General features: G+C 35.6%; 1 protein-coding gene and 4 long non-coding RNA genes across 9 annotated transcripts in view; 2 read left to right on the plus strand and 3 right to left on the minus strand.

The window, feature by feature from the left end:
• The window catches only part of LOC143894811 (uncharacterized), a 98,735-nt gene that overhangs the window by 20,627 nt on the left and 51,795 nt on the right, over positions 1-26,313 (minus strand). The window lies entirely within an intron of this gene.
• LOC143894790 (uncharacterized) lies at positions 3,191-7,936 on the plus strand. Of its 2 annotated transcripts, none has more exons than XR_013256161.1 (6): positions 3,191-3,539; positions 3,625-3,762; positions 3,872-3,991; positions 4,077-4,214; positions 4,393-6,951; positions 7,037-7,163. It is a non-coding gene; the product is annotated as an uncharacterized LOC143894790 (long non-coding RNA). The 2 variants fall into 2 exon arrangements; XR_013256162.1 differs by lacking the exons at positions 4,393-6,951; positions 7,037-7,163 and adding exons at positions 7,165-7,271; positions 7,339-7,936 and having other exon boundaries at positions 3,204-3,539.
• Positions 8,170-14,473, minus strand: LOC143894792 (uncharacterized). 2 transcript variants are annotated; one of them, XR_013256164.1, is made up of 5 exons: positions 14,338-14,473; positions 11,756-14,230; positions 9,146-9,472; positions 8,847-9,035; positions 8,170-8,788 (listed from the first exon to the last, which is right to left on the minus strand). It is a non-coding gene; the product is annotated as an uncharacterized LOC143894792 (long non-coding RNA). The 2 variants fall into 2 exon arrangements; XR_013256163.1 differs by lacking the exon at positions 14,338-14,473 and having other exon boundaries at positions 11,756-14,326.
• On the plus strand, positions 14,508-19,163 carry Kpc2 (Kip1 ubiquitination-promoting complex subunit 2). 3 transcript variants are annotated; one of them, XR_013256160.1, is made up of 9 exons: positions 14,508-14,754; positions 16,255-16,442; positions 16,528-16,721; positions 16,855-17,018; positions 17,097-17,308; positions 17,469-17,647; positions 17,757-17,944; positions 18,198-18,313; positions 18,385-18,493. XR_013256160.1 is itself a non-coding variant. In XM_077401420.1 (9 exons), exons 2-9 carry the CDS (start codon positions 16,264-16,266, stop codon positions 18,728-18,730), a joined length of 1,392 nt encoding a protein of 463 aa, XP_077257546.1. In that variant the 5' UTR covers positions 14,510-14,754; positions 16,255-16,263; the 3' UTR covers positions 18,731-19,163. The 3 variants fall into 3 exon arrangements, 2 of the variants coding, with proteins under 2 accessions (XP_077257546.1, XP_077257547.1); XM_077401420.1 differs by lacking the exon at positions 18,198-18,313 and adding an exon at positions 18,594-19,163 and having other exon boundaries at positions 14,510-14,754; positions 18,385-18,523; XM_077401421.1 differs by lacking the exons at positions 14,508-14,754; positions 18,198-18,313 and adding exons at positions 16,025-16,180; positions 18,594-19,163 and having other exon boundaries at positions 18,385-18,523.
• On the minus strand, positions 22,832-26,310 carry LOC143894812 (uncharacterized). The gene is made up of 3 exons (XR_013256169.1): positions 25,456-26,310; positions 25,299-25,378; positions 22,832-25,227 (listed from the first exon to the last, which is right to left on the minus strand). It is a non-coding gene; the product is annotated as an uncharacterized LOC143894812 (long non-coding RNA).

Here is a 26,313-nt window from a genome sequence, read left to right on the forward strand (position 1 = left end):
TAGGTATATATGTATAATAATAATAATATTTAAGGGGGTAGACAACCGGCCTTGACAAGCGAAAAAATAGACTTTTTTTAAGTTAAATATTTAAGAAATAAAGAAAAAAATTCTGAGTTAAATATTTAAGAAATAAAGAATTCTGAGTATTTGAAACTTTGGCACATATAATTTTATATTCTTTTATAATTATTTTAAAAAAATTATTAATATTAATAATAACAGAAGAGTTATTGGTAATGGAAGAGAAGCAGTTCAGTAGCTGGTAATGGACATGAAATTTCGAAAAAACGGCTCCAACGATTTCTTTCAAAAATTTTTTATAAGTTGTTGAAAACAATATCTAATTGTAAGGATGTGTCGGAAACAGAATTTTGAAAAAAATTGTTAAAAGAAAATATTTTATTTGCAAAAAAGTGTAAAATTGCATTTTCTGTAATAAAATTGAAAATGCAATTTTATACTTTTTTGCAACTAAAAAATATTTTTAAAGAATTTTTTTCGAAATTCTGTTTCCGACATATCTTATTAGATATGGTTTCAACAACCTATAAAAGACTTTTCAAAGAAATCGTTGGAGCTGTTTTCGAGATTTCACGTCCACCACCAAGTACTGAACTGCTTCCCTTCATTACCGCAATAACTCCCGTTATTATTATTTTTTAATAATCCTTTTTCTAAATAATCGTAAAAGAATATAGCGAATTATGTGCCAAAATTTCAAATATTTAGTTTTTTCATTTCTTAAATATTTAATTTGAAAGAAAAATAACTTTAAATAAAACTTAAATTTATTAAAAAAACATTTTTAACAATTCAGAACATTCTCAAGTATATAGCAAACTCGCTTAAGAAATTTGTAATAATTTTAAATGATTTTGTAATTATCATCCGAGATACTCATTTACTTGAAACAAATTAGTATCAATCAAAATAGAAGTTAAGATTATTATTTATGGACAAAACTAGCTAAAAAAACGTCAAAATACGACATGGATCTGCTGTCAGTCATGCCCAAATATTCGTCTTGATGCATTTTTCTGAAATGGATTTAGCAGAGAATCTGAACAACAAGTAATAACAAATCTGTAAAAAAGAAGTATTATTTAAGATATGATCTATTTTGTTGAGATAAAGGGGGAACACAGAATCTGAGAGGACCCGAATCTATTATGGTTATTTCTATTAGTCTATTACTAGAATTTCTGTATGTTCCCCCATTACCTCAGGAAAAGAATCATTGACACGCAGTGTACGCAGTTTATTATATTTCAATACATGTTCATTTATTTATTTTTACTTCCAACAACATGTTACAAATTATTACAAATTATTGTAATTGTAATTATTGTAATTGTTATTACAAATTTATAACAAATAAAAATTGTTTCTTTGAAAATAAAAAAATGTGTGTGAAAAAAATCTATTTTCTTTAATTTAGGTTTTTTAAGTGTTTTTTTTCTAGTTAATTGCATGATTATCGATAAATTTGGTGAAATTGCCAAGGTACTGCTTTTTCATTGGCGGAAAACTCTGTGAACTTTCTTCGTACTTGTAAAGCTTCTCGACTTAATACAGCTTGATTTGGTTGATTTAAATTTTGAAATAAATTATTTTCAGATGTATTATTTCGCCAAATACCTGGAATTACATCGCCATTTCTTGTTTCTCTATCTACCATTGACTTGCAAAAATATGTCGAATCTTCCTTTTTTATTAAATAATTATGGAGACATATCGTTGTTTTTACAATAGCTTCAATTGTTTCTACATTTGCGTCTATTGTTCTTCGAAGTATTCTCCATTTTGCAGTAAGAATCCCAAATGTATTTTCAATAATTCTTCGAGCTCTCGATAAACGGTAGTTGAAAATTCTTTGATCAAGTGACAATTTGTTATTTTCAGGATAAGGTATCATTAAATATGTTGTCAAGGGAAATGCTTGATCTCCAACTGCAACAAAGTGAAGAACAGTATCGCTGTCCAATACAGATACCGGATTTGGCACTCCCATTCTGTCTTCTTCAAAATATTTTCTCATTTTCGATCGCGAGAAAATACCACCGTCGCTCTGGCGCCCAGTAGCTCCAATATCCAACATCGTAAATGCGTAACGATAATCACATATAGCCAACAACACTATACTATGAAATCCTTTGTAATTATAATATTCAGAACCAGCACCCGCGGGAGCCTACAAAAGAAAATAAAACAAGATATATATATATATATTTTTTTTTTTAAGTCTCGAAACTTTTACCTGTATGGGAATGTGTTTTCCATCGATTGCACCAATACAATTAGGAAAATTCCACTGAGATTCAAATCCTCTTCCAATTTCTTTCCAATCTTCAGTTGTTGGCAATTCTAAAACAGATGCTCGTAATTTATTCCATAATGCTGTACATGTTTCGAAAATTATATTGGAAACAGTAGATTTTCCCATTCGAAATTGGTAAGACAATGAAACCATACTGTCTCCAGAAACAACATATCTGAAAAGAAAAGAAATACATCGCAAACTGACATGTAAATTAAATTATAATTATAATTATTATATCTTACAATTATTTGCTGTACCTTTTTTAGTGTCAAAGCCAATCGCTCGCCAACAGATATAAGTCGACGTGCTATGGTTTCACGTGTTCTTTCAATGCTAGGCCCAACTAACTGAACCAATACTTCAAAATGTGTTGCTGACATTCTGAAGTAATTGGTAAACAATTGTCTATTCGTGAGCAGCAAAGGAAACAACGAAGCATAATTCCCATACAGCACATGATATCATTCGAATGTTCTGTACTCGTACTGTACATATACGTACCGTATATAATATACCTGGAACATTTCTATAACATCTCTAGTAGTACATTATTTTTAGTAAATTCTTAGGATGTACTTGTAATATCTCACAGTAGTACATTATTTTTCGTAAATTCTCAGGATGTACTTGTAATATCTCACAGTAGTATATTATTTTTCGTACATTCTCGTATACTACTCAGAATATATAAATTAATACGGATCAGAAAATAAAGTCCGCTCGCGGCGTGTTGCTTTCACCGACGACGCCGAATCGGCTAAGTCCGAAGGCGGCGTGTTGATGCGCGCGCATAGAGGCGAGCCGAAGTCGCCCCGATGAGAGTCGATCGGGCACGAAGCCACGAACACGAAGTCGGACAGTCGGACGTCGGTGGTCGGACATCTTGTCAAAGTTGTGAGTTCAGTGGAGTTCAGTGAGTTGTGTCGTGCAGAGACTCGTCGTCGTCGTCGTCTTCTTCCGCATCTTCGGACTTGGAGTGGCGGGGCCCGGCAGAGGCAGAGAGGCAGGCAACGGTGCGCGGCCAGTACGCTAGTCGCTCGCGGTCATCCAAGAGCCGCAACAGGCACGGACCAGTTCGGACGTGTTTTGTCCGTTTATCTTACACGGACTTATTATCTTGTGTGTCGTCCTAAAACGTTGCTCAAACGTTGCGTCAGCCTCTCGCTTTTTCCTTTCGATCGTTCACTTTTACATTCGTAAAGAACGGAAAATATTGGTAAGTTTATTATCATAATTCGTAAATAGTGAATCGAGCGAGAATAGGCACAAATTAATGTCACTGTTGTTATTATATTTTTCAGACTCGACGACCGGTGTTTCCTCCGTTTATCTTACATGGACTTATCTCATGTGTCGTCCTAACCTAAAACGTTGCGTCAGCCTCTCGTTTTTGCCTTTCGATCGTTCACTTCTACATTCGTAAAGAACGGAAAATATTGGTAAGTTTATTATCATAATTCGTAAATAGTGAATCGAGCGAGAATCGGCACAAATTAATATCACTGTTGTTATTATATTTTTCATACTCGACGACCGGTGTTTTCTCAGTTTATCTTACACGGACTTATCTTGTGTGTCGTCCTAAAACGTTGCTCAAACGTTGCGTCAGCCTCTCGCTTTTTCCTTTCGATCGTTCACTTCTACATTCGTAAAGAACGGAAAATATTGGTAAGTTTATTATCATAATTCGTAAATAGTGAATCGAGCGAGAATAGGCACAAATTAATGTCACTGTTGTTATTATATTTTTCAGACTCGACGACCGGTGTTTCCTCCGTTTATCTTACATGGACTTATCTCATGTGTCGTCCTAACCTAAAACGTTGCGTCAGCCTCTCGTTTTTGCCTTTCGATCGTTCACTTCTACATTCGTAAAGAACGGAAAATATTGGTAAGTTTATTATCATAATTCGTAAATAGTGAATCGATATTTTCATTCATGATGCGTATCGATACGATACTTTCAGACTGTATCACCCATCTCTAGTATAGGATAAACAAAATAATTACTTACGCGACGTAAATGATTATATAGTTTTCCAGATAAATATGTTAATAATTACTCTTAGTTATTTAGAGAGAATCCGAAGGTCATTGCCTCACTGTGCCAGTATCATCAATGCAATTCTGCCGTAGTGACACACTGCTTGCGTTGGTCCAGTTTTGCATAGAGAACATATTTAATATTGTTTAGCGTAATGCAAAAAAACCAAAAATCTTTAATTTTAGTGTTATATGTAGATAATCGCGTTAGCAAAATATTAAGTATTATTTCGGATAGGTATTATCCTCGTAAGAAAAGTTTCATATTAGGAAATAAGAACCTTTAGTTAAGCGTATGTCACACGCAATCAATTTTACACTGACCGTTGAACGCTTATTTTTCTTACGTCTTACGTTTTTCAGCTAATGCACAACGAGCTGATATACTTACATTTACATGCAATTACTCACATTTAGATTATCGGAGCATTTAAAACGTTGTGTCTGGAGGAGCAGCTTATTTGTTTACTTTTCTAAACGCGAGATGCATTCCATTTATCGCTCCTGTTTTGCGTGCTGCTTCTCGTTCCCGTAAAACAGATTGCGTGCGACGACGAAGTGTTTGGCTCGCATATGTTGGAGTCAATTTGTGATACCAATTGTGTATTTGTGCAATACGTACCAACAGCTCAACGAATTTTGCTTCGTCTTCTCGTTTTGTAATAGGTATGTTTCGTCGAGAGGATGACATATAGTTAATACATGTATTTTTTTCTTGAAAAATATATATTATGTACAAACATGTGCACATACGTATGTAACATGATATATGTATACTTATGTATATATGTGTGTGTATATCTATGTATACTGAAGGATGGTCCGTATATGGAAAGAGAACTATATAACTTTAAAACATTATACAACACGTATTAAAACATCCACGGACAATATGATGCCTTCCCTTGCCATATATGTATTATTCGTACAATTATAACTTGCCGCTTACTGTAAATGCGCTGAAATTATGTTACAAAGTTTATAAAGTCCATTCTAATTATCTTTTATGCGAAATATCGAGATTACTGTCTGACTGACTGAGTCTGACATAACTTACAAGATAATTGTTAGCACTGTAAGAATTGTTCGTCTTAATGTATTATTTAATTGAAAATGTATTCACGAGATATTTGAACGATTGCAGTGTTCTCGAACTTTAAATCACGCTTAATTTGTAAGTACATTTTTCTGTGCAAACGATAACTTTCGAGCGAGGACTCAATTTTTAAATCTTTCCAACAACTCGTGTGACTATAATACATTTTCCTATTTCTTCTTTGTTTACTTATATATGTGCAATCCTTTTTTAAGAAAACGATTATTTTCGCTAGTTTTAAATATGTACTTCATATGTACTCAAATCACTATGTGATTTAAAGTTCGAAAACACTGCAATATTCTATAAGAAAATCGTATGTGACATAAAACAGGCAGTAATCTATTATTCTATAGCAATTCTCTCTATCACGTATGACACTCGAAGTGACATAAGCATTAAACTCGGCGTTATTGCGGTATTAGTTGTCAGTATTAAATATTGTAGTGTGTAACGTACACACATTGGCAATAATTTACAATGCACATATAAATAAACATAAATTTATAAAATATAAAAGAGTACCAATTATTTTACCCTAATCGAACGTAATAAGTATATACCGTGCATATTCTATCCTTGGTTCTATATTGATACCTGAGATATTCTTGATATTTACTGCGGGATATTCTCAGTAGATACTACGAACTAGGTGAGGCGAAAATAGTAATGCAGTCAGTAGGTTCTCAGAAAATCGTGGTACGTATCTCGAATGTTGTGAGAATATACGCAATCTACTGCTGAGATATCCTTCGAACATTCTCAGTATCTACTTGTGCTGTATGGGTTACCATGTACACGACGACTCTTTACTATTGGAGACTCCCAATATCGTTTCTTTTTATATGGTTTTCGTTTTTTTTCTTGCAAATGTTCAATTATTACAGGCATTACAAGCGTTATTGCTTTCTGTAATTTTCTTCTATGATTATTTACAGAATTTATATAATTGCAGTACCAGTCGTAATATGTTTGTGTTAAATTATCCATAATTGACGCACGTCGTCGACAACTGCCGTCGTGTTAAATAATTTTTATGTTTTGATTCATTTATTTAATTAATTAATGTTTCAGCGGCAGTTGTCGACGACGTGCGTCAATTATGGATAATTTAACACAAACATATTACGACTGGTACTGCAATTATATAAATTCTGTAAATAATCATAGAAGAAAATTACAGAAAGCAATAACGCTTGTAATGCCTGTAATAATTGAACATTTGCAAGAAAAAAAACGAAAACCATATAAAAAGAAACGATATTGGGAGTCTTCAATAGTAAAGAGTCGTCGTGTACATGGTAATTATGCTTCGTTGTTTTCTTTGCTGCTCACGAATAGACAATTGTTTACCAATTACTTCAGAATGTCAGTAACACATTTTGAAGTATTGGTTCAGTTAGTTGGGCCTAGCATTGAAAGAACACGCGAAACCATAGCACGTCGACCTATATCTGTTGGCGAGCGATTGGCTTTGACACTAAAAAAGGTACAGCAAATAATTGTAAGATATAATAATTATAATTATAATTTAATTTACATGTCAGTTTGCGATGTATTTCTTTTCTTTTCAGATATGTTGTTTCTGGAGACAGTATGGTTTCATTGTCTTACCAATTTCGAATGGGAAAATCTACTGTTTCCAATATAATTTTCGAAACATGTACAGCATTATGGAATAAATTACGAGCATCTGTTTTAGAATTGCCAACAACTGAAGATTGGAAAGAAATTGGAAGAGGATTTGAATCTCAGTGGAATTTTCCTAATTGTATTGGTGCAATCGATGGAAAACACATTCCCATACAGGTAAAAGTTTCGAGACTTAAAAAAAAAATATATATATATATATATCTTGTTTTATTTTCTTTTGTAGGCTCCCGCGGGTGCTGGTTCTGAATATTATAATTACAAAGGATTTCATAGTATAGTGTTGTTGGCTATATGTGATTATCGTTACGCATTTACGATGTTGGATATTGGAGCTACTGGGCGCCAGAGCGACGGTGGTATTTTCTCGCGATCGAAAATGAGAAAATATTTTGAAGAAGACAGAATGGGAGTGCCAAATCCGGTATCTGTATTGGACAGCGATACTGTTCTTCACTTTGTTGCAGTTGGAGATCAAGCATTTCCCTTGACAACATATTTAATGATACCTTATCCTGAAAATAACAAATTGTCACTTGATCAAAGAATTTTCAACTACCGTTTATCGAGAGCTCGAAGAATTATTGAAAATACATTTGGGATTCTTACTGCAAAATGAAGAATACTTCGAAGAACAATAGACGCAAATGTAGAAACAATTGAAGCTATTGTAAAAACAACGATATGTCTCCATAATTATTTAATAAAAAAGGAAGATTCGACATATTTTTGCAAGTCAATGGTAGATAGAGAAACAAGAAATGGCGATGTAATTCCAGGTATTTGGCGAAATAATACATCTGAAAATAATTTATTTCAAAATTTAAATCAACCAAATCAAGCTGTATTAAGTCGAGAAGCTTTACAAGTACGAAGAAAGTTCACAGAGTTTTCCGCCAATGAAAAAGCAGTACCTTGGCAATTTCACCAAATTTATCGATAATCATGCAATTAACTAGAAAAAAAAACACTTAAAAAACCTAAATTAAAGAAAATAGATTTTTTTCACACACATTTTTTTATTTTCAAAGAAACAATTTTTATTTGTTATAAATTTGTAATAACAATTACAATAATTACAATTACAATAATTTGTAATAATTTGTAACATGTTGTTGGAAGTAAAAATAAATAAATGAACATGTATTGAAATATAATAAACTGCGTACACTGCGTGTCAATGATTCTTTTCCTGAGGTAATGGGGGAACATACAGAAATTCTAGTAATAGACTAATAGAAATAACCATAATAGCGTCTCCAAATTTCTGTGTTCGCCCCTTACCTCAGAAAAGGAATCATTGACGCGCAGACCGCGCAGGATACATAATTTTTTTAAATATTTCTGTGCAGTTATTTTTTTGCTTTATGTACAGTTTCGTGGATACTGAAGAGCACATTGTCGAGATCAGCATCGGGTATACTCAGCATCAAAGACTCCATTAACTGTAGAAAATCTCGAATTTTCTTTTCTTTCAAAGTCAATTTTGACTGCGTAGTGTTTTGTGGTAAAGGAGCGGGCAATGGAGGTGGAATTATTGACGGTGCCTTTGCCAATTCGGTTAAAGCTGACGCTATTTTCTCGATGCCGTTATTGTTTTTGTTGGTTCTTCCTCTTCTAATTTTTTCATTAGTTTTATTTTCTTCATCTTCCTCAGGAAAATATTATCAATAGTCCTGAAATAGATAATAATCTATAAGATAAAAATTATTTTTTACAGATTTGAATTATTACTTTTGTTTAGTTTGTATTTCTTGAAGAAATGTCATATTCTCGAAATATGGCCACGATTCGGGAGCAGCGGCAGCAGATCCAGTTGTTTTTGGACGTGAAGCTACTTTTCTCCAAAAATAATCAACCAAACTTTCCATTTAGATTGAACCACAATTGGATTAAAGAAAGAAGAGATATCGGGAAATGTATCTAAAATATTTAAAATTATTAAAGAATTAAGGCGAGTTTGTATATTGTGAGAGCACATTTCAGTTTAGTTTAGAAAATTGTTTAGTTTCTAATAAATTTTTAGGTTTTACCTTTCAAGTCTTCCACGATAAAATCCCATGCAATGCTTATTTTAAATTTTGATCTTTCTTTCATAGGAATGCAGTAATTCCATATAATATCATTATTTTTTACTAATTGAATTAGGTGTGCGATACTTTCGGACGTCCAGATGACATTGTCTACTTCTCCTGTTTTAAGTTTTTTTTTACATCTAGATTTGTCCAAAACCGAAATTTTTTTTTGTTTCGTCGAATTGCCACAATGCTCATTTACTTTATTAATGCACTCATTAATATCTTCTGCCATCTTTTCGCATTCTCCATTGTCAGAAACAAGGTAGCTTGTTTCTGGATCAACTTAAAAAAAAAAAAAAAAAAAAACATAATTATAAAAAACAGAATAATAAATTTCTTTCGCCAGTATATAGAATAACAATTAAAGTAATTTAAATCGACCTGACTGGCAATATATATAACGTCTTTCCGATATGAACATTGAAAAACTGTGAGCCAACTTGGTTTGTCGGATTCACACAGCACTTTTTTCAGATCGATATCGAGACATTATTAATTTCGACCATAGTTTTGGTCCGTTGATGTAATTTCTAAATTAAATAGTTTTTAATTTTATTGCGAAAAATATTACCCCAGCCAGGGTTTGAACCTGGAACCTCCCGTATACCGTGCGGGTGTCGTGCCAATTCGACCACTGGGGCTGTGGTAATATTTATCGCAATAACAACTGTAAGATGGAGCACCGATTACTAGGTCGACGGTGTATAATAAACAGAATAATAAATTTCTTTCGCCAGTATATAGAATAACAATTAAAGTAATTTAAATCGACCTGACTGGCAATATATATAACGTCTTTCCGATATGAACATTTAGTTTAGAAATTACATCAACGGACCAAAACTATGGTCGAAATTAATAATGTCTCGATATCGATCTGAAAAAAGTGCTGTGTGAATCCGACAAACCAAGTTGGCTCACAGTTTTTCAATGTTCATATCGGAAAGACGTTATATATATTGCCAGTCAGGTCGATTTAAATTACTTTAATTGTTATTCTATATACTGGCGAAAGAAATTTATTATTCTGTTTATTATACACCGTCGACCTAGTAATCGGTGCTCCATCTTACAGTTGTTATTGCGATAAATATTACCACAGCCCCAGTGGTCGAATTGGCACGACACCCGCACGGTATACGGGAGGTTCCAGGTTCAAACCCTGGCTGGGGTAATATTTTTCGCAATAAAATTAAAAACTATTTAATTTAGAAATTACATCAACGGACCAAAACTATGGTCGAAATTAATAATGTCTCGATATCGATCTGAAAAAAGTGCTGTGTGAATCCGACAAACCAAGTTGGCTCACAGTTTTTCAATGTTCATATCGGAAAGACGTTATATATATTGCCAGTCAGGTCGATTTAAATTACTTTAATCATAATTATAAAATTAAGACGGTTTTGCCCATGGATTTTGTGGTCCTTCTAAATTAATGTAATTTTGATGCTTATATTATAAGCATCTTATTTAAACAATTTAATTTACTGCAAAAAATATTACTTTTAACCAGGGTGAGGTAATATTTTTCGCAATAAATTTAATTATTTAAATAAAATGCTTATTAAAATTACATCAATTTAGACGGACCAAAATCCATGGTCGAAACATCTTGGCGATTAATCTGACCAAAATCAATGGTCGTATTGTCATGACGATTATTATAGTCAGTTGGGTCGATTAACAATTAAGTCTTAACTGTTATTTTGATTAATTATAATTGCTGGCGAAGTAAATGTTACTTGCTCGATAATTATAAAAAAACAGTTTTAAAAAAATATACCAAATTCTTTAAGCGGGTAGGCAATCTTGACAAGCAAAGAATTTATCTTTTTTCTTTCAAATTAAATATTTAAGAAATGAAAAAACTAAATATTTGAAATTTTGGCACATAATTCGCTATATTCTTTTACGATTATTTAGAAAAAGGATTATTAAAAAATAATAATAACGGGAGTTATTGCGGTAATGAAGGGAAGCAGTTCAGTACTTGGTGGTGGACGTGAAATCTCGAAAACAGCTCCAACGATTTCTTTTAAAAGTCTTTTATAGGTTGTTGAAACCATATCTAATAAGATATGTCGGAAACAGAATTTCGAAAAAAATTCTTTAAAAATATTTTTTAGTTGCAAAAAAGTATAAAATTGCATTTTCAATTTTATTACAGAAAATGCAATTTTACATTTTTTTGCAAATAAAATATTTTCTTTTAACAATTTTTTTCAAAATTCTGTTTCCGACACATCCTTACAATTAGATATTGTTTTCAACAACTTATAAAAAATTTTTGAAAGCAATCGTTGGAGCCGTTTTTTCGAAATTTCATGTCCATTACCAGCTACTGAACTGCTTCTCTTCCATTACCAATAACTCTCCTGTTATTATTAATATTAATAATTTTTTTTAAATAATTATAAAAGAATATAAAATTATATGTGCCAAAGTTTCAAATACTCAGAATTCTTTATTTCTTAAATATTTAATTTAAAAAAAGTCTATTTTTTCGCTTGTCAAGGCCGGTTGTCTACCCCCTTAAATATTATTATTATTATACATATATACCTATTCGTATGGACGCATAACAAAATTTGAATCAACAGATACTGAAAGACCATTTAAGCATTCGTGATCGATTTCATTTTCTTCATTAGGGATCAGATTTTTAGCACCACACACTCCTCAGGAATACTGCTGAATTTTGTCTTCCTAAACAATTACCGACATTTTATTATTCGTTTTTAATTTTAAAAAATTATTTATATATTTATATTTATATTTATATTTATATTTATATTTATATTTATATTTATATTTATATTTATATTTATATTTATATCTATATTTATATTTATATATATTTATTACGCTTTACAGATTTACTTTTTTTACTTACGCTTGTCCTTTCCATATTTTTTATATTTTTTATATATATTCTATATTTTTTTATATTTTTTTTATATTTTATATTTTTCAATACTTTTTTTTTAATACTTTTATTACTTTATTAACTTTCACTTTACAAAATTCTTATATGCTATGTTAATACATATACGATAACGGCGATGACGGCGACCATGATTACGGTATCGGCGACCATGGTTACACGTTGTCGGCGACCATCTTAAGGTGAAATTTCATGGGCAGTGAAAAGCAGCAGCAGATCGTACTGATTGGCTACAAAATAGAGAAATTCTAGATACTCGAAAACTTCTCTATTATGTAGCCAATCAGTACGATCTGCTGCTGCTTTTCACTGCTCATGAAATTTCACCTTTACACGACGTAGACTACCACGTTACACGACGTAGGCGGCTACGATATACGATGTCGGCGACTCCGATATATGATGTCGCTTACATCTCGACATGAGTGAAAACGCACGTGTGTGCTTGCGTTTTGCGAACTGCGGCCTATGTAGACCGGGCTTTAGCCGTTTTGACGCTAGCGTCATCCAGCGTCAAGCGTCAAGTGAAAACGCAGCCTATAGAGAGGAAGAACGCTTCACAAAGCATTTGTAGCGTCAATTGGACCGCAGCCATAAACTGCATCTTCGATTCTGTATCTTGGAACGAGGTGAAAATTACAAAAATAAACAGATTTACTAGATTTCGACAAATGAAATTGTAGGAGGTCGATTCTGTATCTTGGGACGAGGGGGTCGATTCTGTATTTTGAGACGAGGTGAAAATTACAAAAGTGAACAAATTTACTAGATTTCGACAAATGAAATTGTATATTCTCTAGTGAATTTCCTCACTTTTGTAATTTTTACCTCGTCCCAAAAGGTTCAGAATCGACCCCAAAGTGGAAATTACAAAAGTGAGGAAATTCACGAGAATCTACAATTTCATTTGTCGAAATCTAGTAAATCTGTTCACTTTTGTAATTTTCACCTCGTCTCAAAATACAGAATCGACCCCTAAATTCTCTAGTGAATTTCCTCACTTTTGTAATTTTCACCTCGTCCCAAGATACAGAATCGACCCGTCTCTCTCTGGAGGATCGTCGCGTCCCGTCAGCCCAGGAGCTATATATATAGAAGCTAGGCCTGTTCAACTTCTTGTACAGTTGTTCATCTTTTTTCTTTTTCTCTCCAACATGAAAAGAAAAAGAGGAAAGATGAACCGTGCAACAAGTTCAACTAATACGAACAGACCTAGAGTGGTAGAAAAGTGGCACGAGATACGTGGAGATACGAGATCCACGAGAGCGACGGCAGTCACAGGGGTGAAAGCAGTAGTAGGAGAAGGGAAGAAACGTCATGGCGGCAGGGCCACATATAAGAATGGGGGGCCAAAGCAAGCCGAAGACTGTCAATCGGGCACGAACCCTAAAGAGCACAGTTGACGGAAAGTCGACGGTAAGGGCCTTGGCACATAGAAAAACTTAAGCAGTTAAACTTAAGCAGTAAGCAAATCAGCCAATCACAGTCAAGAACTTAAGGCACGGCCCTAAGCGGTAGCGAATCCATACCGTTGATTTCTTACTGCTTAAGTATAACTGCTTAAGTTTTTCTATGTGCCAAGGCCCTAAGTCGACTTTTATAAGTCGACTTCCAGTCGACTTATAATAATGGCAGAAAGTCGACTAAAAGTCGACTTCTAAATAGGCGACTTCTAAAGTTGGCGGAAAGTCGACTAAAAGTCGACTTCTAAATAGTCGACTTAGAAAAGTCGATTTTTCGTCGACTTTTATAAGTCGACTTCCAGTCGACTTCTAAAAATGGCGGAAAGTCGACTAGTAAAAGTCGACTTCTAAATAGTCGACCATAAAAAGACGGAAAATAGTCAAGCGGCGCGTCATGCATTATCAATATGGCGGCGAATCTCGAGGAGGCTGGAGGAGCAAAAATTAAAGTTTACGCGAGTGCAAGGAATACATGCCGCGAAATAGGACACGATAAGACGTCGTAAAGCGCCGCGCTATCAACCACCGCCACGAAACGTCGTCGTCGTCATCATTGTCTTCCCGTTGACTTCCTCGATCAGATCAGAATATTTGACTGTATGTATGTTGCAATATGTTTGAAACGGTTGTCTACAACAAGAATTGTTACAGAATGCCGTTACTAACCGACATGGAAGCGAAATTGCTGCGCCAGATAATTCTTGCAGGTATGGCGGGTCTAAAAGAAGATCACTTACAGCTTGTCTCACTCTTACTAACTTGGCTGAAACATATGACGGGACCAATCAAAAATCGTCACCACATTGGCTTAACTCTTTATGGAACTCTAGTCGCGATATGTTATTCTGTGGACGCAGTACGAGTAGTACGACGCAGCGGGCAGCGGGCGCAGTGGGGCGCAGTGATCAGCTGTCATGGCAGTCACGATTGGTCGCGATTCTTGCGGAATAAAAGGGACCAAGTTCTGTTAAAAAATAATCTCCGATGTACCGGAAGATGATAGCCGACATGTCAATTCTTTAACGCGCTTGGTAGCTTAGCCAAAAAATGTTTCGTATTTTTCTGTGTAACCTCTGTGATCGGTCCCCCGAGTTTCTTTATTTAACAACCAATTAGACCTGAATTATTTATGTGAAAGGCTTCGAAACACAAAGGCGAGAAAATATAATCTATATCTACGTCACTCATTAATTTTCTATTAAGATTAGACTTTGATTTTTGCGTAGTGACTAAAAGTGTCAAGTTCGAATACATGGGTGCATGTGTGAAGCTTACTTATTATACAAAATTTACATTTATGTTCTATAAAGATATAATTTTAATTGGGTATTTATTTAGAATAGCTACTGCACCTCAAATATCGATGAAATTAGGCTTAATCGATTCGTTTTTGCATAAAACGAAAGAATCTGGCAGAAAAATGCGGCGGTCTGCCCAACGAAGCGAGATATTTAACGTTAAAGTTGACGACTCTCAGGTTATGAAACCTGTCATACCGACGAGATGTAGCGACTGTGGTAGCGACATGAACATGCCCCGCGGCCACATGCGCATGCTCTGTCAGCTCTGTGGCCACATGCGCATGCTCCGTGTCCGCACGCGCATGCAAAAGTGCGCGAATTTGAAACGTATGCATACTTATAATGCATAAATATAAATATGTACTTTTTATATACGAACTTTTCTCTGCTTTAACAAATTATTTGTTAAATAATTTGTTAAAGCAGAGAATAGTTGGTATATGGAAAGTACATATTTATATTTACAATGAATAGTTGGTATATAAATATGTACTTTTCATATACCAACTATTCTCTGCTTTAACAAACTATTTGTTAAATAATTTGTTAAAGCAGAGAATAGTTGGGGTATGAAAAGTACATATTTATATGTACAATGAATAGTTGGTATATAAATATGTACTTTTCGTATACCAACTATTCTCTGCTTTAACAAATTATTTCTGTTTCGTTAACTTCGACGCATAATGTCTGTAGCAGAAATAATTTGTAAAGCAGAGAATAGTTGGTATACGAAAAGTACATATTTATATACCAAGTATTCATTGTACATATAAATATGTACTTTTCATACCCCAACTATTCTCTGCTTTAACAAATTATTTAACAAATAGTTTGTTAAAGCAGAGAATAGTTGGTATATGAAAAGTACATATTTATATACCAACTATTCATTGTAAATATAAATATGTACTTTCCATATACCAACTATTCTCTGCTTTAACAAATTATTTAACAAATAATTTGTTAAAGCAGAGAATAGTTTGTATATAAAAAGTACATATTTATATTTATGCATTATAAGTATGCATACGTTTCAAATTCGCGCACTTTTGCATGCGCGTGCGGACACGGAGCATGCGCATGTGGCCGCGGGGCATGTTTCTGTCGCTACCACAATCGCTACATCGCGTCGGTATGACAGGTTTCATAACCTGATAGTCGTCAACTTTAACGCTAAATATCTCGCTTCGCAGGGCAGACCGCCGCATTTTTCTGCCAGATTCTTTCGTTTTATGCAAAAACGAATCGATTAAGCCTAATTTCATCGATATTTGAGGTGCAGTAGCTATTCTAAATAAATACCTTTAATTGTATAATAATTTATATCAATAATTATTTCATACATTTTAGGTAAATTTAATGATCCCATGGGTGCGTGATCAAATAGCGGAGGCCTGGCATAATAGAAAGAGTTCAAGGGCAGCTGACAAGCGGTCCTTGGCCCTTTCTTCTGTCAGCACAGGCAATCCTGCAGGCAATAACACTATGCTTACGCCATTACCTACCTCACCTGAAAATTTTTCCATCAACGTCATCAGGTTTGAATTTATGTTTGATATAGTTGTTGAAATTTCAATAAATAATTCTATTGGGCGTCAATTAATGTCAAATAATTTTATACAGCATAGAGGGAAATGTGTTGGATGTTACGGTAAAACCAAACTTCACTGTAGAAAATATTAAGAAAATAGCAGTGGTACATTTTTACGGTCAAGACACAATCAAACCCATCTCACGCTATCGCTTAGTTCATTCGTCCAAATTTAAACAGCTTGCGGATGAAAATTATGTAGATGATGAGGATATTAATGAATATGGTATAATTATTTGAATTAAGCTATATATTTATGGATTTGATATAATTATCGTATTGATGGATTTCTAATTTTGTATTATATGCTTATTGTTTACACATGCCTTTTTAACACAGTAAATAATTCATTATTATAGATGAATTATTATTAGTGGAAATACGATCGACCACCATACAAGAAAATCTTTCAGATGAAGCTCTTAAAGGTCCAAATTTAGAAGCAATAGCTCGAGCTACGAGTGATCTACCTAATCTACAAAATGCACCTAAGCCTGTGCCATCTACAGAATGCCCTGCAGATGTAAATATATATTTCACATGTTTTAAAATTTATATACTTTTGTTTATTATGGTATTTCACCTTTATGATTACTCGTAGTTCCAGAATGAAATCCGTAAGATTTTAATAACCCTTGTACAAGCGTCTGCAAAGATCTTAATGTATAGTTCCGATGCTGAAAAATTATATGACGTCATTAAGGAGAAACTCGAAGCTAGATGCAAACCTATTAATGATCCAAAAGTCATAAAAACTCTTATAGAAATGGGTTACCCTCACAAAAAAGTTCTCAAAGCGTTACGTCTTCGAAAGTAAGTATCAATGTTTTATCATATATTTAATATTAATATGTATGTGTGTGCGTGCGTGCGTGCGTGCGTGCGTGCGTGCGTGCGTGCGTGCGTGCGTGCGTGTGTGTGTGTGCGTTGGTAATTCGCGTATAATACTATGAAAATTATACCTCTGTTCTAGATCGAATATGACAGAAGCTTTAGAATGGCTCATAGAACATCAAGATGATTCAGATGATGAAGACGATGATTTCTTGTCTGTGGATACAATGACAGATACAAATATTGCAAGTCCTAGTTTCTCAATGGGTGCTAAGAAAAAATCATTAAAAGATGCATGTTTGGAATTGTTTGAAACAGGTAATCCTTGCACAAGATTGAAATGTGCATTATTATTTGAAAGAGAATTAAAATAAAAAATAATACAGTGTACGAAAAAAATATACATATATAAATGTGTTAACTCTAGGAAAACAGGATCAAAAAGAAAAAAATCTGGTACATATCGTAGAATTATTATTGCGAAGTTTCCGACAATATAAAAAAATGGAATTTAAACCTAATAAAAGAGCAATGCGGTCGCTTGTAGAAATGGGCTTTGAAGAGAAGAATGTTATAGGAGTACTAAAAATTACTGGAAACGATCAGGCTAATGCTGTAAGTTAATTATTAAAAAGTATATACATATACTTAACGTGGTATCAAGGACAGGATGACCTATTTTATATGTCAAATCTCTTAAAAAATACATTTTAAGGCTCCTGATCCCTGAGCCGAGAACTCTGCGTTGACGGTGGTGACGTACCGTCGCGGCAGAAATCAGAACTCTCTCCAATGGAGAATTCTGTCCTTTGTGATCCGCGGATCTAATACTGTCGCGATACAATTACCTTAAGGAAAAATGTTTCAGATAAAAGTTGGAGGGTTCAAAAAGGGCCAATAGACACGATCTTATTAGATTTTGGGTTCAAGGTCCATATTGAGTCGTACATTTTTCTTTAAAATGTATTGTTCAAGATATTTGAGGTGAATTTAAAATGGGTCACCCTTATATTTAAATTATATTTTCATATTGTTTTACATCTCTCTTTCGATAGTGTGAGTGGTTGTTGGGCGAAAGGAGACGTAGCTTACAAGACTTGGATGAGGGTCTTGAAACTGATGGTCTAATTTATAAAGCAATTATGGCTAATCCTTATATTCAGCTTAGTCTTACAAAACCCAAGATGTTACTCGGTAAGATAAAGCTATAAGAAAATATAATAAACTAAAATAATGTTTTTTAAAACTTTCCTATTTCTTTCAGCATATTTATCAATGATAGAAACACCTGCTTCGGCAAACGTATGGATTAACGACCCTGAAATTTCACCTGTGCTTAGCCAAATATCTAAGACATATCACACCGAAAAACATGCCATCCATATGAATCGTTATACCTAGTATTACGATGAAACTTATTTGAGTCTCTGTAAAATTCATATTTTTATATAAATTTATAATTAATTTTCGCGAAGATATCAATCGCCGATTAGTAATCAGTTATAATTATTACAATTACAATTATATATAATTATATTATATATTATAATTACTGCTAGTTAATTATTGTTATAATTATAACTGTCGCTAGTTAAAGAACTATTATCATATTTATGAAAATCTCATGGGATATTCACTCGCAATACGCTGTAATATGTAATTAATCATACATAATTTGATTTCCATATACAGTGCAGAGCTTTCGACGTTGTCGACAAATTGCTTGGTGTTGACAGTTCTTAGAGAAAGAAAACGTGCTTTAATATATATGAAGACAAAAAATTGTTATTTTAACATGTAATATATAAATTGAATAAATTATAGTAAAATCGAATTCGTGTCAAATACCTATGCTTTTCCATTCTCCAAATCGAGAGCTAGTCAGACATGTGCTACAGAATTATATACAATATGTTGAAATATAAAGTCGCAAAATAAATTTATTTTAAATTAAATAGTTCTAAATTTATCTATAACTGTCTTCGTTAAAATAAATAAACGATTTAATTTATCAGTTATATAATGAGAGGGAAAAGAGAGAAGAAATTTGTGTCCTACGCGATTCTAGGTATACTCACGCAAAGAATCATTTGTATATCGACATTTTTAAATAGAAGATCTTTGAATTGGCTTTACAGAATTGTAAAATTCTTTTATAGAATTAAGACTGATTTAGTGCTGGTCTACAATAAAGGCCATTGCACGTAACAAAGTTTTAGTCATAATCGTAAGGTCTTAAGAAAATAGACCAATCACACTCGATTATTCTTCGAGCTCAAGGAGAATAATCGACTGTGATTGGCAGTAGGTAAGCTAGGCCGATTCCGATCCGGAGATCTGAGGGGTGGGGCAGGGGGGAACCGCGGGCGGGGGGGGAAGGGGAACCGCGTTTTTCGGGCGTTACGGGGCGAGGGGCAGAGGGGAACCGCGTTTTTCAGGCGCCGCGGTGGGAGGGGGAGGGGGGAACCGCGTTTTTCGGGCGTTACGGGGGAGAGGGGCAGAGGGGAACCGCGTTTTTCGGGCGCTGCGTTTTTCAGCGCCGCAGGGCGACCGCGTTTTTCGGCGCCGCGGGGCGAGGGAGTCCGCGTTTTCCGGCGCCGCGGGGCGAGGGGGTCCGCGTTTTCCGGCGCCGCGAAGCGACCGCGTTTTCGCCGCGGAGCGGGGCGAGGGGGTCCGCGTTTCGCCGCGCCGCGGAGTCCGCGTGACGTCACACGGCACGCTCCCGCTCGCGTTATCTCTCCATCGTAGATGTTTCTCCCCCGTCATCCGGTTGCGCGCGTCTTCTCGTTCGCGCGGTCTCTCTCGCTCCCGTTCGCGTTATCTCTCCCTCGCACGTTCTCGCTCACGATCGCGTATCTTTTCTTCGCCAGCAATATTTAATCGTTCAGATCTTAATATTTAATTTATAATTATACATTTAAGTAAACGATAAACGCCCCTGCTAAAAATGACCGATTGAATCCGATTAAAAATTTTGAATCCGCATGAATCCTGGATTCTTGATCCGGAAATCACGGATTTATAACGATTACACCGACTGAAAACGATTGAAACGGATTGGTATTCAAGGATGTAATTTTAATCGGATTCTATCGATTTGAATTGTTATAATTTTATAACGATTACACTGATTGAAAACGATTGGAACGGATTGGTATTCAAAGATGTAATTTCAATCGGTTCCTATCGGTTTAAATCGTTATGATAAAAAAAATTATTTATTTTTAAATTTTATTACTATTTTTTAACTAAATTTGTTTCTTAAGATGCAGTCTATGATTATAAATATTTTCTCGTATTTGAAAAACACTTACCTTGGTGGGATTCGAACTCGGGACCTCTGCATCGTGAGCTAACTGCCTTACGTGGTAGACTATTTTTTTATTTGATGTAAGCGTTATATATAGTCTACATATATCACAACCCCAGCGCAAATATATAATTTTTCAAAAATCATCTTAAAAAACAAATTCAGTTTAAAAAGAGTAATAAATTGAATTGGATATATAATATAATAGAATTTTTTAATGTCGGGTGAATGTCAAAAACCAGTGCTGGATCATTATGAAATTTTGTGTTCGTAAATATATTCGTAAATAATCGGGGCCTTATGTTATGTAAGGCCATCTCTAACAAATTTCTACACGGAAACAACTAAACACGCGGAAAGCGGGAAGAGGGAAGGCGATTTCACTTCAAGTTCAGTGAAGTTTGGAGTGGCAATTTCACTCTAACGACTTCACTTTAAAAATCAGAGTGAAACTCTACTCTTTTTACCTTAGAGTGAATAAATTTACTCTATTGGAGCGAATATTCACTCTTTTTGAGTGAACTGGTCAGTAACTCCATGATTAGAGTGAAAATTTCACTCCAAAAAATTTAGAGAGAAACCGATTGAAACGGATTAGTATTCAACAATGTAATTTTAATCGATTTCTATCGGTTTGAATCGTTATATAACGATTAAACCGATTGGAAACGATTGAAACGGATTCGTACTCAAGGATGTAATTGCACTCGTTTTCTATTGGTTTGAATCAGTCTTAGTCAATCGTTTAAATTGTTATTATGATTTCGTGAACCCTGAAATCACGAAATTATAATGATTTAAACGGATTGACTGACCGATTCAAACTGATAGAATCCGTGAATTCCGGATATATAAACAAGATTATTTACTACTTTATTATAATTCCATTCTTTGTACTACAAATTTATTACAATGTGCAGTATTTATTTAACCCTTTGAGAAAACACTTTTTTTTTCATTCACGGAGAACACTGGGTCAATCTGACCCTACATACACACTTTGATCGTCCACCATTTTAAATTGACGAGTGCAATTAGCTTGAAAAAATTCCCAGATGTACTTGGAACATTGTTAAATCAATTGATATAAATAAAAAGTGTTATTGGAATTATTTACATATTTTAAAAAATTCAAAAAAAATTTAAAAAAATTTGTTTTTTTTGAAATTTTTTTAAAATATGTAAATAATTCCAACGGCACTTTTTATTTATATCAATTGATTTAACAATGTTCCAAGTACATCTGGGAATTTTTTCAAGCTGATCGCACTCGTCAATTTAAAATGGTGGACGATCAAAGTGTGTGTGTGTAGGGTCAGATTGACCCAGTGTGTTTTTTTGCAAAAAAAAAGTTTTTTACAAAAAAAATTTTATTTTTTTATGTTTAATATTTTTGGTTAAAATGTTTTCTGACAAAAAAAAGAAAAAAGGGTCAAATTGACCCTGTGTGTTCTCGAAGGGTTAAATAAAAACATTTTACAGTTTTGCAAATATAGAACTCATGATTTTATCAAAAGAAAATCCTGTAGTAAGAACTCTATTACGTAAAAATTATGTGTTATATACAATTTTAATAATTAAAGCGGATTTAATTCGATTCACATAGCTACTTTCCCCAATTTAAATGGATTAAGCGCAGATATACGATTAAAACCGATTGAGTAGAATTCAGATGAATCCGGAAATATCGCATTAAATCCGATTCCGGTGTTGTATTAAAATTTCACGATTGATGCAGATTCAATACGATTCATGTGGTCATTTTATTTACCCGATTAAAATAGATTAGGATTAATACGATTGAAACCGATTCAGTCGGATTCAGATAAATCCGGAAATATCGCATTAAATCCGATTTCGGTGTTGTATTAAAATTTTACGATTGATGCGTGTTCGCGAAATCGCTGATTAATCCCGACGATGGGAGCGGGATGAGAAAGACGCGCGTGGAAGGTGTTCACTAATTATTATTCACTTTATTTCTTGTGTAACTCAGACCACAGTCTGAGCCGTCTTTAATATGAAAAGAGATATATACAGTCTGACCTGAGAGTGGTGGGCAGTCTTTTGGAGTTCTCTAAGCATAAGAAGTCTTTGTATAAGAAGTCTTTGTGTATCGTTCGTGAGTGGGCGAGGCAGTTATATTAATTGCCGTCCTCTTCGATGAATCGCCCGTGAGCTTTGGGACACGTGGCGGCCGGCACTCGCGCACATGTGAGCCTGAGTCGTCGTGTTGATGTATCCTGAGTAGAGCTGGATGTGTGGTCGCTTTACATGTTAATGCAGTATCTCAGCAGCTGTAATCACTGCGGTGGGCACTTCAATGTGTATATAGTCACAATCAAGAGGCACAGAGCACACATCGTGCGTCTGATCACTGCGCGGCCATTTGCACAATTGCCTCGATCGTGAGGAAGACGTTCGCGATGAGCGCGCCCGTGCGGGCGCGAGCTACCGCGGTGATGCGGGGTCGATATCCGATCGATGCTGCCATCTGATCGGGCGGCGCAACGGTAACGGAATCTCGAACATTCCGCCCGCCATCAGCAACCTTGTTGATGATTCCTTACACCTGATCCTTCATGCGGTTGAAATGAGCAATATGGCAAGCTTGGCACTAGGCCGAGTGAGTGTCGTGGTGGCGGTCTTCAGGGTAACCACCCTGGTGAGTCCATCCTTGCCGGGGTGCAACGTTGTTACTCTGGCAAGTGGCCATTTGCACGGTGGAGAGCGTTCGTCGGTGAGCAGCACGATGGACCCCACTTTGACATTGTTGTTGGGATGATGCCACTTGGATATCGCCTGCTGGCGTTGCAGGTAATGAGCCGACCATTGTGCCCAAAAATGTTGAACACGCTGCTGGATGAGCTGCCATCGAGATAGTCGTGAGGTTTCTAGGTCAATCAGAGATGGCTCGGGTATGGTAGTGATCGGACCTCCAATGAGGAAATGACCTGGTGTGAGCGCAGAGGCGTCTTCAGGGTCGTCACTCAGCAGTTCTAAAGGCCGTGAGTTGAGAATGGCCTCGATTTGCGTAAGCAACGTTGTGAGTTCTTTCGTCGTGAGTAGAGTTTCCCCGATAGTCCGTCTCAAATGAAACTTGACGGATTTCACCACCGCCTCCTACTTGCCCTCCATGTGTGGAGCGCCTGGTGGGTTGAACTCCCATCTGGGGCAGTCTTTCGGAGTTCTCTAAGCATAAGAAGTCTTTGTATAAGAAGTCTTTGTGTATCGTTCGTGAGTGGGCGAGGCAGTTATATTAATTGCCGTCCTCTTCGATGAATCGCCCGTGAGCTTTGGGACACGTGGCGGTCGGCACTCGCGCACATGTGAGCCTGAGTCGTCGTGTTGATGTATCCTGAGTAGAGCTGGATGTGTGGTCGCTTTACATGTTAATGCAGTATCTCAGCAGCTGTAATCCATGCACTGCGGTGGGCACTTCAATGTGTATAGTCACAATCAAGAGGCACAGCTATCGTGCGTCTGATCACTGCGCGGCCATTTGCACAATTGCCTCGATCGTGAGGAAGACGTTGGCGATGAGCGCGCCCGTGCGGGCGCGAGCTACCGCGGTGATGCGGGGTCGATATCCGATCGATGCTGCCATCTGATCGGGCGGCGCAACGGTAACGGAATCTCGAACAATGCGGATTCAATACGATTCATGTGGTTACTTTATTCACCTGATTAAAATGGATTGGCATTAATACGATTGAAACCGATTCAGTCGGATTCAGATGAATCCGGAAATATCGCATTAAATCCAATTTCGGTGTTGTATTAAAATTTTACGATTGATGCGGATTCAACACGATTCATGTGCTCACTTTATTCATCCGATTAAAATGGATGTGCATTAATACGATTGAAACTGATAACGACGGATTCAGATCAATCTGGAAATGCCGAATTAAAAACGATTCCGATTGATTTGTTATTAGAACCGATTCACTTCCAATCGGGCATCCGATTAACCGGATTGAAAATGCATTCATTCCGATTCAATTTCACAAAATTTAATACGGAACCAATCGGATTTAATCGGTCATTTTCAGCAAGACAGCTTTATGACAGGAAATGGGATGAACGGTAAATGAAAAGGAAATTATTTTTAACCATATTATATGCATTTATTTATCATGTAGCGCATTATACACAATAGTATCCAAAGCGTAGGCTAATAATTCGCAATCAATAATCGAATTTTAATCATAAAATTCACGCAAGATTGTAACTGCGTTACATTTATCGGTGATACAATTTTGACGTAAAATTGTTACAAAACTGTTTGAATTTTTCACTTACGCCGTGAACATTTTGACATAGTTGAAAATACACGTTCTCGACGCAATGATGGTGCCAATGACTGCACGAGTCGCTGTATATCTGCACGTTTTTCGATGAATGTCACCCACGTTGCATGTGGCAGAATTATCCGATTGCCTCGGTTATCGCCAATAAGTATATCCACAGAGGACATAAGTCCCGCGTTGATTCCAACATCCAAAAATTTAGACGCTGTTGACGTCAAGGCAAATCTCCTTCCCAAAATACGTGCCATGGCGTGTAGCGGCGGGGTTTATCAAAACTGAAAAAATACAATTATATGTTTATAAAAGTTTTTTTGCACAAGTATATATGAAAATTAGCGGTACTTACTCATTGTGCTGTTTCTCACACGTTTCGTCTTGAATCGGAACGTAGTAGTTCGCACCGTGAGTGTTCATCGTATCTGGAGGCTGTTTATTGCAACTTACTCGAACCGTATCAAACTCTCGACTGCGCTCTAGAATCCTCATAGACCATTTATACATACCCAAAACTGCAAATCTTGCAAAAATAGCGCCAATGTACGGCTGCTGCATGGTGACCACCACCACAATCCACATATACGTTAAATGTGATATCTTTGTCAAGAACATTCGTGATGAGATCACCTCATCGGGCATCAAATAGGATTTCTTTTCAAAAGCGTACGTGTCTCACGATGATTTCATCGAACACGTACAAAACTGCAAATTTTGCAATTTTGGATAAGTCAATGGAGCGTTATTGTTTTTAAGAACATGTCGCGACGTGTCTCGCGATGATTTCATCGAACACGTGCAAATAAACTGCAAATTTTGCAAATAACGCCGATGTACGGCTGCTGAGATGAAATTAGATACGATAAGCAAACGATGCATCATTAGTACAATATAAAATGTATAAAATGACGAATCTGGAGGATACGCTCAATATAGTCGAGAACTGGAAGTCGTGAGTGCAACAAATGGCGTTAGCAAGAGGATCGTGCAATATAACATGGAGCAAGAGCTGTTGAAGCAATCCACCCTGTTAAATTCGAGGGAAGACTTTGCCGCGTGGGAGTAACGATGTGACGAGTTTATCGAATCGTTGGAAGAACAAAGCCGATTTAAGCGGCCACGATTATCAATCGATCAGTCATCGATCGGCCTCAAACAGTCATCGGTCGCATGTATCGCAAGACTCGAAGGTTTGAAAGACTTGGTACGTCAACGTTTCGTACATGTGGGTGCTGGATGCAGTGCGAGTGAGACAGGACTCAGATGGCGCGAGATAGATCCAGCTTTTGAAAGCCGTATATTGACTGGTGCGGTGATAAATTCCAAACATATCGACCCTCGTCAATTTCTTATAAATGCGAGAGAAA

Source organism: Temnothorax americanus, unplaced genomic scaffold, assembly GCF_048541705.1.
Source record: "Temnothorax americanus isolate GAGA-0224 unplaced genomic scaffold, ASM4854170v1 Scaffold142, whole genome shotgun sequence".
NCBI classification, from domain to species: domain Eukaryota; kingdom Metazoa; phylum Arthropoda; class Insecta; order Hymenoptera; family Formicidae; genus Temnothorax; species Temnothorax americanus.